We start from the raw sequence: 15,661 nt of genomic DNA on the forward strand, positions 1-15,661 counted from the left end.
TGAATATCTGGATGTGGTGAGTTCCTTTATGTATGTATGCTGAATTTAATGTTTAAATAAGAAACACAACACTTTTGTGAGAAAAACAGAAGTTTATTTCATTTGTTATCACGTGCGTGTGTCGTGCGCGTGCCTGAAAAGTTTATTAGCTATTGTAAAAGGTACAATATTGTAAAACATTGATTACTTGATATGTTAATTTGTATGTTTAAATGTCAATTTACTCTGATGTTAAGATACTTACCTAATGTGATGCCATTGTTGACTAAATGCGGTGGTGCATTTCTGGCCTTTTGAACAGGTCAGTTTTTTTTTTTTTCTGAGTGGAGTTGATTCTCATGGATGGCGAGACAACCTAATCGGATACTGGACGAAAAAGAAGAAAATTCATCTTAGGGACCGTTCGGTATTTTTGGAAGGGGCCACCGGAGGAAAATAGGGGAGGGTCATGTCTTTTTATTCTTTGTTGAGGGCAGTGGCGTGGCGTGGGGAAAATTTCTGAGGAAGCCAATTAAGACACAACCTCTAAGCTGTGTGTTTTAAGGGGTGGGGGCAGAAAATCATACGTTACCATTTATATGTTGCTATTTGGATGAACTATTAGAGCGCCCAGCATCATCTTACCGGGACTTATGCTTATTACACTCCAACAATTTGAGCACGGACGCTCTCTCTCTCTCTCTCTCTCTCTCTCTCTCTCTCTCTCTCTCTCTCTCTCTCTCTCTCTCTCTCTCTCTCTCACACACACACACACACACAGTCAGTCCTCTTAAACATCTTTCATGGTGTTTTTTTATTAAAACATTCGCAGATAGGAAACGCCAACGGTAAGCAACAAGAAGATAACCTTTTTCATTTAATACACCCTTAAATCGGTGTGACGCTCATGTAAGGATATACAATAGGGTGTGGCAACAATAGCGTGCTGAACTGTCAAGTAATGTTCGTTTGGCTGCCTGAGGCTCGAGGATATTCACCTTATTCCGCCCCGCCCACTTTTAATACTTCGCGCTTCCGCATTTTGTCATCCGACTTCCGCTAAACTGACACGGCACATCCGGTAGCTATTTCAGTAGTTGGAAGATTGTTTATAGTTAGCCAAAACTTTATCAAAATGACAAATTACGTTAATACCGTAAATGTTTTAAATTGGGAGCACGGAAAAAACTTTGTACGACTATCAGTTCGTCTCACATAAGCCGCGTTTCCACCGCAGGAACTTTCCCCAGGAACTAGGAACTTTGGGGTGGTACTCGGTGTGTTTACACCGCAGGAACCAGGGTCTAAATGAAGTTCCGGGTAAAAATTTACCCCCCAGAAAGTCCCTGCTGGCGAGGTAGTACTTTTTCAGAGTTCAGGAACTTTCGGGGTGGGACTTGTGCGCTGAACATGCTGATTGGTTGAGCTCACGTCACATTTGATTGGTTGAATCCACGCTGCATTTTATTTTAGCCGCCATTTTTAAAAATCGCACTTCCTGGCTTCGTGCAGTAAAGAGTTGTCTGGAAATGAATATGGAGTTTACCAAAAAATACGACCGCTGGACCGACGACGAGGTCCAGGCTTTAATAAGCGTATTTGCGGAAGAAGAAATCCAGCGGGAACTGGAAACGGCAATCCGCAATGAAAAGGTTTACCTCAAAATATCGAGTCGGTTATACGAGCTGGGCATTGTTCACACTGGAAAACAGTGCAGAGAGAAGTTAAAAAAATTAAAACAAGACTACAAAAAAGTCAAGGATCACAACAATAGAAGCGGATCCGATCGGCGGACTAACAAGTGGTTTGACCGTCTGGACGCGTTGTTGGGACACAGGCCGGCATTTTCTGGAGCAGCGGTGACAAAAGACTCTGCAATTTCATTTTTGGAATCCATTCATGAATCTGAGGACCAGTCGGCTGAAGGTAAATTATTACACATGTACATGATAAATATTATCGTCTTAAACTCGTTGCAGTGATAAAACAAACTAACTTTTTTCAACGTGTTTTTACAGATGAAATGAATGGCCCCGATGTGCAGGCAACAGAGACCAGCGTGTTTTCCCCAGCAATCACCAGTAGCCCTCATCCCATGTCTTCCGCCGAAACACACACACGACGAGGTATTAAACAACGTTGTCTGTTGATAAAAATATACTTCAAAACTAGGGGTGTAATAATATATCGTGCAACAATATATTGCAATACAAAAATGCAACAATACGTATCGTGGATAGTTCACCCAAAATAAAAAAAACTGTGAGGAAAAAAAATCAGGTTTTCAGAGTTTTAGTTGTCAGTACTACATTAAAATGATGTTGAGATTAATGTATAATATAATGCAATGGGGGGATATTTGTGGGTCCTGATAATGCCAAACATCTATATGTTACCAATGTTAAGCATATTCGTCTAAAATAATTCTGTATTTTCAGCTTCAGAATCATGAATATTTTTATTCTGGTGTCTCAATTGTCCTTGGGTTACAAGCACCAAGCCCAAGCTTATTCATTTAAACCCACAATGTAATATCAAAGTTAGCATTTTAATCAACAGTACATTTTTTGTTAACCTTTCATCATATGTCTTGGGAGTATCGCAATAACACTGTATCGTGATATGTTACACCCCTTTTCAAAACTGACCTAATTGTAATCCTAATGGTTTTGGGTCATTGTGTTATTTTTTTGATTGCAAACTTAAATGGTCCATGATAAAAATATGGAGCATGATGGCCCAACATAAGTTTCAAATTTAAGATTTTGTAGTGAAAACACTTAAAATAAGTATTTTATTGTTTTCAGGGTGGGCTTGTGTATTTATTGTCATGTGTTTCTGCACTTAGGGAAGAGGAAAAGGGATTGTGACTTCCTTGATGTGCTGAGGGACATGGAAGATTCTAACCGGACCGCCCTGCAGCTTGGACAAGAACAGCGTGACAAATATATGCAGCTGTTACTTGAGAGCCAGGCTGAGGAAAGAGAGATGAGGAGGCAGGAGTTGGCGTTCCTGCAGTCGGAAGCTGAAGAAAGCAGACGGCAGCAGAGGGACTTTCAGGCTGGGTTTCTGTCTGTTCTTGGACAGTTTGCCCAGTCATTCAAAAAGTAGCCACTTGAACTCAGACTGCACTTTAAATTGCACATTTGCATTTTTTTTTTTGCACAATTCAAATTTTTATATATTGTTTGCATTCCTGCAGAGGGCCGGGTTTCTGTCTGTTCTTGGACAGTTTGCCCAGTCATTCAAAAAGTAGCCACTTGAACTCTGAGATTGCACTTTAAATTGTACATTTGCATTTTTTATTTTTATTTGCACAATTCTAATTTTTATATATTGTTTGCATTCCTGCAGAGGGCCGGGTTTCTGTCCGTTGGACAGTTTGCCCAGTCATTCAAAAATACATTTGTATTTGTTTTTCTTTACACAATATATTACTGTTCTCGTAATTTATTTCTTTTCACATGATTGTATTTTAAAAATTATTTCAAATTATATTTTGTAAGCAGTACTTGCCTTGTGTTAAATAAAGTTTGTAAAATGTCACTTTGAGATCAAGTGCCTTTTCATCTCCATGGTAATTTTAGCTCTTACGGTAAGGTTTTGAAGTGCTGGTTAAATGTAAAACATTTCCGGTGAAAGTGCACAGGTTAAAATAAGCAAAGTGTAGGTAATTTAAGTCACTTATGAAATTACATTTTATATTTGACAGCCAAATATACAGGTGAAACTCAAATTTAGAAATATTGTGCAAAAGTTATTCAACTTTTTCAGTTGAATTCAGTAATTCAACTTAAAGGTGAAACTCGTATATAGACTCATTACATGCAAGGTGAGAGATTTTCAAGCCTGTTATAATTATGACTATGGCTTACAGCTTAGTTAATTACTGAAAAACAATTTTGCACGTTATTCAAATTTTTCAAGTTTCCCCTGTAAACAGAAGGTGATAACAATAAATTAAAACCAAAGCATGATTCAGAAGTAATCATTTTTATTTACAAAAAAAGTGTTACAAAGCAAAAACAATGTACAACAGGTGTATACAGCATAAAAAAAGGCGCATTACAGCACCTGAAGGTTATTTTTCCCTTACCAAAAAAAAAAAACTTTCTGGTGTGTAACCAGTGATACTGCAGTTTACTACATTGTAGTCAAAAGCTTCATTAGACCTGTACGTGCATCTAGACCCTCGGCCTCTACAGTGGATGACAGTGCCCCATCAGGCTGGTTGAATGTACCCGTAACCCATTCTTCTCTGAACTCATCACCATTCATTTCACAGAGGTTATGAAGAACACAACATGCTATCACCAGGGATTTGACCTTGTGTGTATTGCAGTCATTTCGTTTTAGCAAACACCTCCATCTGCCCTTTAGTCTGCCAAAAGCATTCTCAACCACCACCCTGGCTCTGCTTGTTTTATGGTTGTACACAAGTTGTTGGGGTGTCAGTCGTCCGTTGTCTGTGAAAGGTTTCATCAGCCAGCTCTTCAAAGGATAGGCTGCATCACCAAGGACATAGTACCCTACATCATGTCCACAAATGTTCTTGGTTACATCAGGTAGTAACAAACCCCGATCCACTAGGTCCCACAATCCTGACAAACGCAGCACTCTGGCATCATGCAGGCTACCTGGCGCTCCTAAAAAAACATTCCAAAAGAGACCTCTTCCGTCCACAACAGCCTGTAGGATGATCGAATGCCAGCCCTTTCGGTTGAAGTACTCTGTGTGGTACTCCTCTGGTCCAAGAATGGGGATGTGTGATCCATCAATTGCACCTACACACTGAGGCAAACCCCATCTGCACTCAAAATATGTCGCCATTTCTTTTAACTTTTCACTGTTTGGTAACTGGATAACTTCTTGCATGAGTACCTTCTCAACAGATGAGCAGAAATCGTGAACACAGTGACACACAGTAGCAACTCCGACTCCAAATAAATGAGAGATGCTTCTATACTCTGAGTTGGTCGCAAGTTTCCACAGTGCAATGGCGATTCTTTTTTGAATGGGTACACAATGTCGGTAGTTTGTGTCATGTCTCTCCAGTTCGGGTTGCAATCGACGACAGAGGTACAGAAAAGTATCCTTAGACATCCGGAAATTCTTTATCCACTGTGCTTCGGTGAAAGTTGGAACCACGCTGTCCCACCATTCTGTTGTTCTAGTGTGTATCCAAACCGATCGCGAAACACGACGCATTCGATAGTACTCCCATATCTAAAACACACAAAAGTTGCAAAAAATAAGTTGATGTAATCGATAATAACATTATTCACAACTCTTGTTCATTTTGATGGATTAATTTCTTACCAATCTTGTTCTTTCTGCCCGATGGCGCGCGTTCGTCCCATCCATCTCACGGTCAATGTCCGCTATAGCTGATAACAAACGTTGTCTACTTTTATATCTAGCATTACGAGCTTTCTGAATACGCTTTAGTATTAGTGCTCGTCTCTTTTCTGCCGTTTTGTTCATTACCTCGTTAGTAAACCAATAGATCACACACAAAAGCAGCACAGCTTGAATCTCCTCCATACTTAAAACGCGCTCAAAACTCAAAACAAACGCGCTTCCTGTCCGTCGCAGACTGGGAGGAGCAGTCGCACGCAGTTCAACGTCACCAGACTAATTTACATAATCTTCCCTGTACTTTAGACCGCGGTGTAAACGCAGTAAGCAACCGGTCTGGGGCAAAAAAAGTTCCTATGAAAAAAGTTCCTGGGACAAATAGTTCCTGGTAATTGCGGTGGAAACGCGGCTATAGTCTCATCCATCGTCATTGTTGTTGTGGCCAGAGGTAACGTTAACCTATGGGAATATTTAACTACGTCCTGTCAGAAGGAGTTGACGGAGCAGCAATAAAAAATTATTTGTAAATAATAAGGAATGAGAATATTTAGGGTTAAGGATAGGAGATTAGGTAATTGGTTACAGGGTTCCCACGGGTCCTTGAAATCCTTGAAAGTTTTTGAATCTGAAAAAATGTTTTCAAGGCCCTGGAAAGTTTTTGAAAATAAACATAAATAGAGACAGGTGCTTGAAAGTGCTTGAATTTATTTTGTGCAAGAAGTTTTCTGGAAATAATTCCATATTCACTCCAGTCCCCTAATGTGTTATTTTGCCAACACTTAATGGCCTTTGCATACTAGCTTGCTTGATTTGCACTAGTTACGCGCATATATGCGATACGTTACCAGGGTTTTTCCTGCATAGAGAATTATGAGGCGGCCGCCTTCGTCTCTCGACAATAAAAAATAACTAGGGAATCACCGAAAACGTGAGGATGATTCTGTTTTATTTCATTTAAAGTAAATGGTGATTGATAGCCTATGGTTGATAATAATATAGTCCTACCTAATGTACTGACGGTAATAATGTAGCGCTGTTGAGGCTCGCACAGTTATTTATAACATATTATAGTTAAGAAACAATATATAGCCTAGGCTACACGCGACCAGAGAGCTGTTTGCCTGAATGCCATCAAGATTGAAACCGAGACTGATTTCATAACAGTTCAATAAACAAATAGTTAAAATTAAGTCACTTACATTTTAGACGCAATGACTGTTTTTGTTCTGTTTCAGCAGCGAAAATAGTCCCAAACAAAGATCACCGCAGAACCAGTGCGCATGGCATGCAACAGTTGTTTCATTACTGAATGATTCAGCGTTTTGAAAGAATCGGTTGAGTCAAAGATTCAATTACCCATTCATAAACTGCCTCATTCTGAATAAATCAGCCTTTTGAACGAATCGTTTGAATGAATGACTCACTGACTCGCTCATTAAGACGGTCGCCTGCCGCCTCCTACTGGCGGTTTAGTTTTATAAAGTATCATTCTTTTCAACATTCCTTATTTGTATATTCAAAAATATTTAAAAGAATCTAAATTAATACAGTTATTATTTTTCAATGTAAATTATTTAATTGAATTGGTAACAGCCTAGTGTCTTATTATATTATTTGATCAAATTTAAGAATTTGAAATGAAAGATGGAGCATACATTTAATAAAATTAGGGGAAAATGCCCTTTATAAAAGGTACAAAAAAGTAGTGTATTCAAACATTAATGTAATGAAAGATTGAAACAACAATGAAATTAAACAATTTAAGTTTGAAGGGAGTACGGTAAAGCCTCTGTTTAGGCTATTAAGGAATTATGTAATTTTGCCAAAAGAAGAACTTTTATTTTAAATAAATGTTCATTTTAAATCAGCCTACTTCACTGTGATATGTTACCATACTATCATGCTTAACAGTGAGAATCTGAATAATTGTAATGTGATGATCAGATGCAGATATCTAAATCAAAGAATATAGGCGGTTTGCGGGTGGATTATCTATTTTTAACAGTGGATTTGGGTGACTCAAAGTGCACCAGATTAATGAATTTATCTTTAAAATGTACAAAATTTTCTTACGGGGGGGCATGCCCCCGTACCCCCCTAGAGGTAACAAGCTCAAACAATGTGGGAAACACAATAGGCTATGTGATGATCTACAAAAAATACAATTTTTATTATCTTATTATTAAAATACATTAATAGGATTGTACCACCTCCGCCTCATTTTGAGCAAGGAAAAAACCTGAGTTATGTTAAGTGTTTCCCGCATGAGGTACTTGCCATTAAGGTCACGTGTGCATGAAACTATGATGGTACCTCATCGTTTGTTGTTGGACAAAACTAATGTGTCCCCGCATTAAGTCCTTGAATTTGAGGGTATTGGACCTGGAAAGTCCTTGAAAGGTCCTTGAATTTGAAGTCAACCAAGGTGTGGGAACCCTGTGGTTAAATATGAATGATTAAATAAGTTGTATAAAATCAGTTGTAAGAAGTGCTTGATGTTTTCAGGAAGCTAGAGACACCTTCTACTTACCTTCATGTAGATACATCTCACCATTTACATTTCATAAGTAATAAACCAAGATGGTATTCATTTGCAAACTTGACCGTGACGTATTCCTTCTAACTAGAAGACTTAATTCATTTAAGTTTTAAGGGGAATCTACAGAGCTCACATTATATTGTTTTATAATAAATGACTGACAGGTAAAATCTGCTCACATTGTAAAGGTTTATAAAAATAACTTCATAACAGGGAACATCTGGGCACATTGTAAAGGTTTATAAAAATAACTATTCATAACAGGTAACATCTGGTCATTGTAAAGGTTTATAAAAAAAAACTTCATAACAGGTAACATCTGGTCATTGTAAAGGTTTATAAAAAAAAACTTCATAACAGGTAACATCTGGTCATTGTAAAGGTTTATAAAAATAACTATTCATACAGGGCTCTACGCTAACTTTTTTCCCAAGGAGCACATGTGCTCCTAAATGAAACAATTTAGGAGCACACAAAGAAATATAGGAGCACAGTGAAAAAAGTTGATTAAACTGCTCAGTTCATATGGATTAGTTTTATGATCTTTTTATGAACTTTTTTTCGGCTGTCAATGGAGGGAAAGAAATCTCTCAATTTCATCAAAAAGTTCTTCATTTGTATTCCGAAGATGAGTGAAAATCTTACGGGTTTGGAACGACATGATGGAGAGTAATAAATGACAGAATTTTCTCTTTTGGGTGAACTACCTGTTTAATAATTAGCTATAATGCAATTATTAGTTTTAGCCTACTTCAAAATATATAAAAGAATGAACACCTCAATAAAGTATAAAGTGCTAAAAACAAAACAAATGCCTTTTTTCCTTTGCAGTACTTGCAGTAGGCTACATTAAGTCAAAAATGAGTTTTTGTCGTCTTCCTGTCCTCAGTGTCGACTGTTTTGGTCGTAACTTAAGTGCACTTGGTCTTTTTTTGAGACCTAAACGTTGCTAATACAATTTTTATACTCATTTGCAAGTATTGATAGTGTGTGGGAGTTCCTTGTTTTTTTTTGTTTTTTTTTGCACTTGGTCTTTTTTGAGATAATGACTATAGGCATCATACTGTGTTGCGTATCTAGCTCACTTAGTGTTTACTGCTTTTATGGTGTAGGGGCCTGTTTACACCTGGTCACTTCATGCGTTTTAACTGATCAAAAGCAAAACGATTCCATTGTGTGTTTTCGCAAAACTGATAAATAAATAAATCGGATCTTATATTCCCGTGCAATATGCAGATTTAATGTAGGCCTATGCATAGTTCACGTCACCAAAGGCAACAGATATGAGCTGCATTTTATTGATCATAAGCTCATTTCAAAATCAGCGATAGGAGCAGTGGCGGCTGGTGCTAAAAAATTTTGGGGGGGCACAACAAACTGAATTTTTAATTCAGGACTGAATGTAGGCTTATTGTTAAATAACAATTTAACAGTGATAATAATGTAGCTATCATTAGCCTAAAGTTTAGCTAAAACTTCAGCCGGTAGGGTAGCCAATTGCCAAATAAATCTGAATTTTTGGGCTAAATGGCGATGTATGGTATAATCTGAGTATGTAATTATTATTTTTCTATTTGAATAAAAAAAAACCTGTATTTAATTTAAAAAAAATAATAATATCCTGATCGATATTGTCCTACAAACAATGTTCACATTGAAGGTTATAAAAACAAACATAGTGTTGCTGTCTATCTGCAGTCTATCCATAAAGGGGTCAAATCACATTACATTCTAACATTGCAACATTACAATCTAAAAACAAAATAATGCTTTTTAAAGAAGTAGTTAAATTTACTAAACCAAAAAAAAAAAAAAAAAAAAAAAAAAAAGCTAATATCATAAAAATACACATGTAGGTTTGAAATTCTCTAGCAAATTTATGTTCACCAACAACAACAAATATTCAACAACAAATGTTTTAGCTAAATATATTTATAATTTAGTGCTAATGCATATTTTAGTCAGAATAATTGCGCTCCTATTCATTGCGCTCCGTCTGTTCGGCGCGCATGCACGCGGGGGCGCTCGTTCACGGAAGTATAGCTTGCAGAAAGCTCGCCCACTCATGACGGCAAACTGGACTTTCTAACATTTACAGATGGAGAATATGTCCGTGAAATGTAAGTTATGCACTGAGGAAATTATTGGATGTCACTTCAGCTTATGGCTAAATACTATTAGAGGTACATTTGTTTCCACCAATCGCTGCACAAGTTAAGGTTACGTATGATGACGAAAGCTTCATGTCGCGCCCCGTCCTCGTCTTGCTTGCTTTCCATATTAAATCAGTGGTATGTTTCGCTTCATCGCGCTGTTGTTCAGTGTATTGAGAACAGCCCGTCACTCGCGCACTGTGCTCGTAAATAATTTTTCAAGTTCGCACATGACTATTTTTAGGCGCAAATGCGAGTGAATTACTCGCACTGTAGAGCCCTGTTCATAACAGGGAACATCTGGTCATTGTAAAGGTTTATAAAAATAACTAATTATAACAGGTAACATCTGGGCACATTGTAAAGGTTTATAAAAATAACTAATTATAACAGGTAACATCTGGGCACACTGTAAAGGTTTATAAAAACAACTATTCATAACAGGTAACATCTGTTTTACAAGATTCACAAGGAGGACAAGTTTCCCCTTCCTTTCATAGAGGAGATCGGTAATGGTGAAGCCTCTGTCTGCCATTACTTCATCGCCTGGACGAGGTTATTAAGTGCACGATATTGAAGAAAAATGCGATATGCGATAACTCATTAAACAATGTGATATTCGATATGCGATACGATAATGCTTAAAGTATATAAAATTAACTTAAATTAGATTTAAAATTATATAACCTACATATGTGTTTCACATTCTTTTTGTAACAAGAAAACATCCCTTCAACTTGTGAAAGTGAACATCAGTGTTTTACTGTATATAAGATGTTATTTTAACATCAGTGTAAACCACAGGGTTCAGGTTATCCTACATTAGGTCTATTTAACAACAGAAACTGAATAATTAAATGTAAAAGTAAAACACTGCTTAGTTTTTCACTGTATGAATTATATAAACTGATTAAAGCTTATTAAAGCTAAAAAAAATTATGCATATTGCAATATATACATTTGCGATATTTTGATATATTGTGCTCTACATTTTGTGTTTGGAAACTGCTCTCTGAAACACTTCTCCATGATGTCAAGCCAACGCGAAATCACCTTGCTTACAGTGGACTGAGAAACACCAAACCTTTCAGCAAGATCACCCTGCAATAAATTAAAGGGTTAGTTCACCCAAAAATGAAAATTCTGTCAGTAATTACTCACCCTCATGTTGTTCCAACCCCGTAAGACCTTCGTTCATCTTCGGAACACAAATTAAGAAAAATTATAAAATGGAGGAGTGAGAATGGAGGACAGCTCTCAGATTTAATCAAAAATATCTTAATTTGTGTTTCGAAGATGAACGAAGGTCTTACGGGGTTGGAACAACATGAGGGAGAGTAATTACTGACAGAATTTTCATTTTTGGGTGAACTATCCCTTTAAGACGCAGCTTCATCAGAGTCATCAGGAGCTGATACCAAGTGTGTAGCTGAAAGCTGGTGGTGTGTGAACTGGTAAGGTGCTCGGCAAATGAGTAGAATGCATCCAATGTCGACCCTGTGTAGAGCTGACAAAGGTGGTCGTTTCTCAGCAGAGTTATGTAGTATGGCACTGGCTCAACGCATTGTGTTCCCATTTCAGATGTAGGAGGCTTCAGGTTGAGTTGAGATTTTGGAGCGTAGTTGTGGTCAGAGACAGATGGATCCTCCCATTGTGTTTCTGCATCACAGGTCTGGGGCATGTGGCTGTGATCATCCTCACAGTTGTCCACTGCAACACTGACGCTCATCGATGATCTAAGGAAATAATAGAACCATAAGCATTTTTACATTAGTACTTAAAATAGATTTAAATAGTACTTTTTAAAATTAGATTTAAATTTAAAATGTAGATTTAAATTAGTACTTAAAATGAGAATTAATTCATTTATGATGGCACTCATACTTAGAACAGTGTGAAAAAGAAAGATGCATTAAAAACGAGACAGTATACACACAATCTCCTAACTCTATGTAACATAACATACTCTATGTATTGGTCAATATCAATATCTGAATGAGAGATGTAGCTAGCTGGCCTCCTAACAGGAATAATGTGAGCTATTGTAAGACTGTAATGTACCATAATATATTGTACTATCGTGAATATTCTTTCATTCATTCTTTATTTCAGACCCTTAGGTCCATATCACAAAGTAAACGAAATATAAGAAATATGACATATAGGTGGCCAATGGTAATCATGCAAGATTCGTTGTATTTTGTGAACGGCTCGTTACCAATGTATTCATAGAACGGACTTCATCTAACGTTAGGCTAACAAGCACATAGATAGGTAAGTTAGGAAACAACAGTTAGGTAAGTTAGCTTACCTGAATCTGACAACCTGTTCAGCACCCGGCGGGACTTCTTTACCAGAACATCGTAGCCGAGCCTTTACTCGGGGTAAGGGTGTTCGTTCGTCAGTCTGCTCCCCGTCCATAAAATGGTACGAACACATATAACACACATGGTACGAACACACAGCGCTTGGGTGAGCACTTCCAAGTTTAGCGCCTTCCGCCATTGCCTCAGGTGCTCCACGTGTAAATCGTAAAGTACACCACAACACTCCGATCGCTTTAGCCTACATTGTGTTCGTAACACCGTTGGTTAAATTGTTCTATCATCTTAATCCAATTGTTATGTCAGCCCCTAACTGAGCATATAATACTTCACATATTTTACCGTTACAACTATAGAATTACGCTAGAAACTAGCGTAGGTCGTTTCAGCCGGAAGTTGAAGTCCCGCTCAGCCGGAAGTAAGATGACAAAATGAGCGTAATGGCGTCGCCCTTGTTGTCATGGAAAATAAGGTGAATAGAGCGACCAACTTTTTTTTTGAGCAAGCATAGATTATGCGTGACACGGTCTCAATTTGCGGGACGCATGAATTGGGCTTCAAACGCTGTGCGCGCACGCGCTACGCGGGACGGGTGGTCACCCTAACACACACACAGTCAGTCCTCTTAAACTGAGTTGCTGCTGTAGAGGCAGTTTAGTAAAATATTTTTTTATCAAATACTCCAAATCTCCACCCTCCATAATTACAATACAAACAAATAACGTGATGTGATTGGCCTGATGCCAACAAGTTCATGGCTTCCCTTGACACTGTCCTGACCAATCACAGGGGAGCAGTGTCGTGACAATAGCGTCACCTGATTGGTTAATCATTCTTTTTTTTTTCTATCAAGGGATGCCAACTCAGCCTGGCCTCCTCACAGACACAGGGTGCAGTACCATATTTTCAACGCTCATTCACCATGTCACTTTTATAGGGGCGCTGTTTTACACATCATAAAACGCTCAGTAATGAATGAAGAGAGACGATGAGGAGATGACAGAAGGATTACGTAAACTGTGAGAACAAAAGTGTTTATTAAATGACGATTATATTCTGAAAAAGTGAGGAAGCCTGGCTTCCCTTGGCCTCCGCAAGAAAACGCCACTGGTTGAGGGGAGGGTCATCCAACTTTTTTTAGTCTAGGGGGAGGGTCACCCAACTTTTATATTCATTAAAACAGCAACATTTCAAAGTGGCTTGTTTGGTGCTATTTTTTTCCATTTAGCTCCATGTTGATCTCGCGTTAACAGACCCCCTTTCGATATCAGATGGGTATGACCCAACAAAAATCCAGTTTGGCGCTGTTTGACCAACCCAATGTACAAATTCTACGAGGTGGCTAATTCGTACGAATTCATACGACCTCACTCGTACGAATTAGTACGATTTTTGCAAAATCGTACATATTTTACGAATTGCCCAATTCGTATGAATTCATACGAATGACCTACCCCTGACCCCGCCCCTAAACCTAACCTACATCACGTGGGTTTAGACCAAGCGTGCCGCACAAGCCCTGAAATGTGAAGCCAAAACGTCTCGATCGCCCCCCCGGTGACTGGTCCTAGTATAGGTCATAAGCCCCGCCTCCCTGTGTTATTCAACGGGACGCGAGACCAACAAATCAATTAAATTACACTTCAAATATCTTTTTTCCAAAGGTGGTTTCTTTCATTTGCTGTCGTTTTTATCACGCTGATGTAAGTTCAAGTGTCTGTTTCAAAAATAAGTTGGTTTTTAGTTAGTTACGTGATGCGGTGGTGTAACGTCATGATTGACAGCTGTGATTGACAGGTTCTCCGAGCGAAGTAGTTACTGAAGCACCAACGGACATTTTTTTCGGGATCTTTGGAGGACTGAGGAGATTGTATTTACTTTATTTTAACAAGCCTCTTGTCGTACTGCAATAAATTTTTTAAAAAGTGTGCAGAATGCACTTTCCCTGCGAGAGTGAGGGCGGAGCGTTAATTTCGCGGCTTTACTTCCTGCTTACTACTGCGCAGGTCTGGTCCCGAAATCGCTACTGCGCAGACTCAAGTTCCAATATGTCAGCGCCATATCGGGACTCTGGTGGCTTCAGTTCTCATCAGTGGAAGAGAGCGATGGGGCGTCGTCCATCTTTTTTTACAGTCTATGGTTTAGACAAATCGTACAAATTCGTATGAATTCGTACGAATTAGCCATCTTTTTATCATTCGTACAAATTCGTACGAATTGGTCGTGAGATAGTGTTGGTTTGACAGTGTGCGCTTCAGTTCGCGCTTAGAAAAAGTGCATTATGTCAGAACAGAATGCCAAAGAAATGTTTACCTGGCAAAGCTTTAAAGCACGAGCAAATAATGAACTTTTGTTAAGTGCAGTGTCCTGTGAGTGTAACTCTACCGCTGCATTAACATGTGATGTGAACGTACGTCGAGTTTAACAGTATTGGGACTGAGGCGCCAGAACTGCTGATAGAATGTGCGCTGTAGGGCGATACTGCATATTTTAGTTTCCATTCTTATTTTGTTTCCACGATGTGTAAGATGTAGGGCTACCACCAGCCGCGGCGCTACCATTGGGCCCGGGTGGGCATTTAGGTCCGGGCCCACCCATTTTCTATAGCCTATGGTTTTGTACGTTTCTTCATTCGGATCTATTTGCGATGATCGATCCAAATTCTAAACAAACAGTTTACATGCTTCGTTTTACATGCATGCACAAACAAATGCCTTTCAACTTGTGTGTGCAAAATTCAGAATAAAATGAATGTGCAGCAATTTGCACAAATACAGAGTCTGTAGGCCTACTGTGTTGTTACCATTAAATAAGCTCATTTAGTTTCATTTTTGTTAAAATATAATAATGTTATTTTGTCATCTATGTTGATTATGAAAAGTGAACCGCACACACGAGTATACGCAATATCGAGAGACATGGAGCGGGTCAGACATGATTTTGACCACTTAATTAAGTTTTGTTTTGCAGAAAACGATTTTTTAAGTGAATTTCGTTTTGTATAAATTGTATCTTAATTTTAATATTTTTTCTTTATCAACAAATTGCCAAATACCAAATATAGCAGACAACACAATCATAGAGGCGCCCGCGTGGTCACTTGCACTGCTCGTAAACAGGAGCGCATCTCATCCTAACTTAACGAAACTCAACATATGCCTCACATACATGAAATATATCTTAAGAAAGCTTGAAATGTCTTTTTAACAATTTAAAACGAAAAGAAATAGGCTACTCTCTGGTTATGTAATGATGTGCATTTCTCAGGCGTGTTCACTACTACGGAGATGGCGATCGTCAACTTCATC

At 38.3% G+C, this 15,661-nt stretch overlaps 1 protein-coding gene across 1 annotated transcript in view; it reads left to right on the forward strand.

Annotated features, from left to right (window-relative positions):
* LOC308697531 (uncharacterized protein) overlaps window positions 1-3,524 on the forward strand; it is a 3,711-nt gene extending 187 nt beyond the window's left edge. Inside the window, exons 1-3 of the mRNA XM_081376851.1 lie at window positions 1-1,905; window positions 1,998-2,105; window positions 2,828-3,524. The exon at window positions 1-1,905 is cut by the window's left edge and continues 187 nt beyond it. Coding sequence (XP_081232977.1) covers window positions 1,509-1,905; window positions 1,998-2,105; window positions 2,828-3,090 — 768 coding nt within the window. The 5' untranslated portion in view covers window positions 1-1,508 and the 3' untranslated portion in view covers window positions 3,091-3,524. The remainder of the gene's footprint in view (window positions 1,906-1,997; window positions 2,106-2,827) is intronic.
* Window positions 3,525-15,661: the final 12,137 nt, after the last annotated feature.

This window comes from Scardinius erythrophthalmus (assembly GCF_964197995.2).
Source record: "Scardinius erythrophthalmus genome assembly, chromosome: 10".
In the NCBI taxonomy this organism is placed as follows: Eukaryota; Metazoa; Chordata; class Actinopteri; order Cypriniformes; family Leuciscidae; genus Scardinius; species Scardinius erythrophthalmus.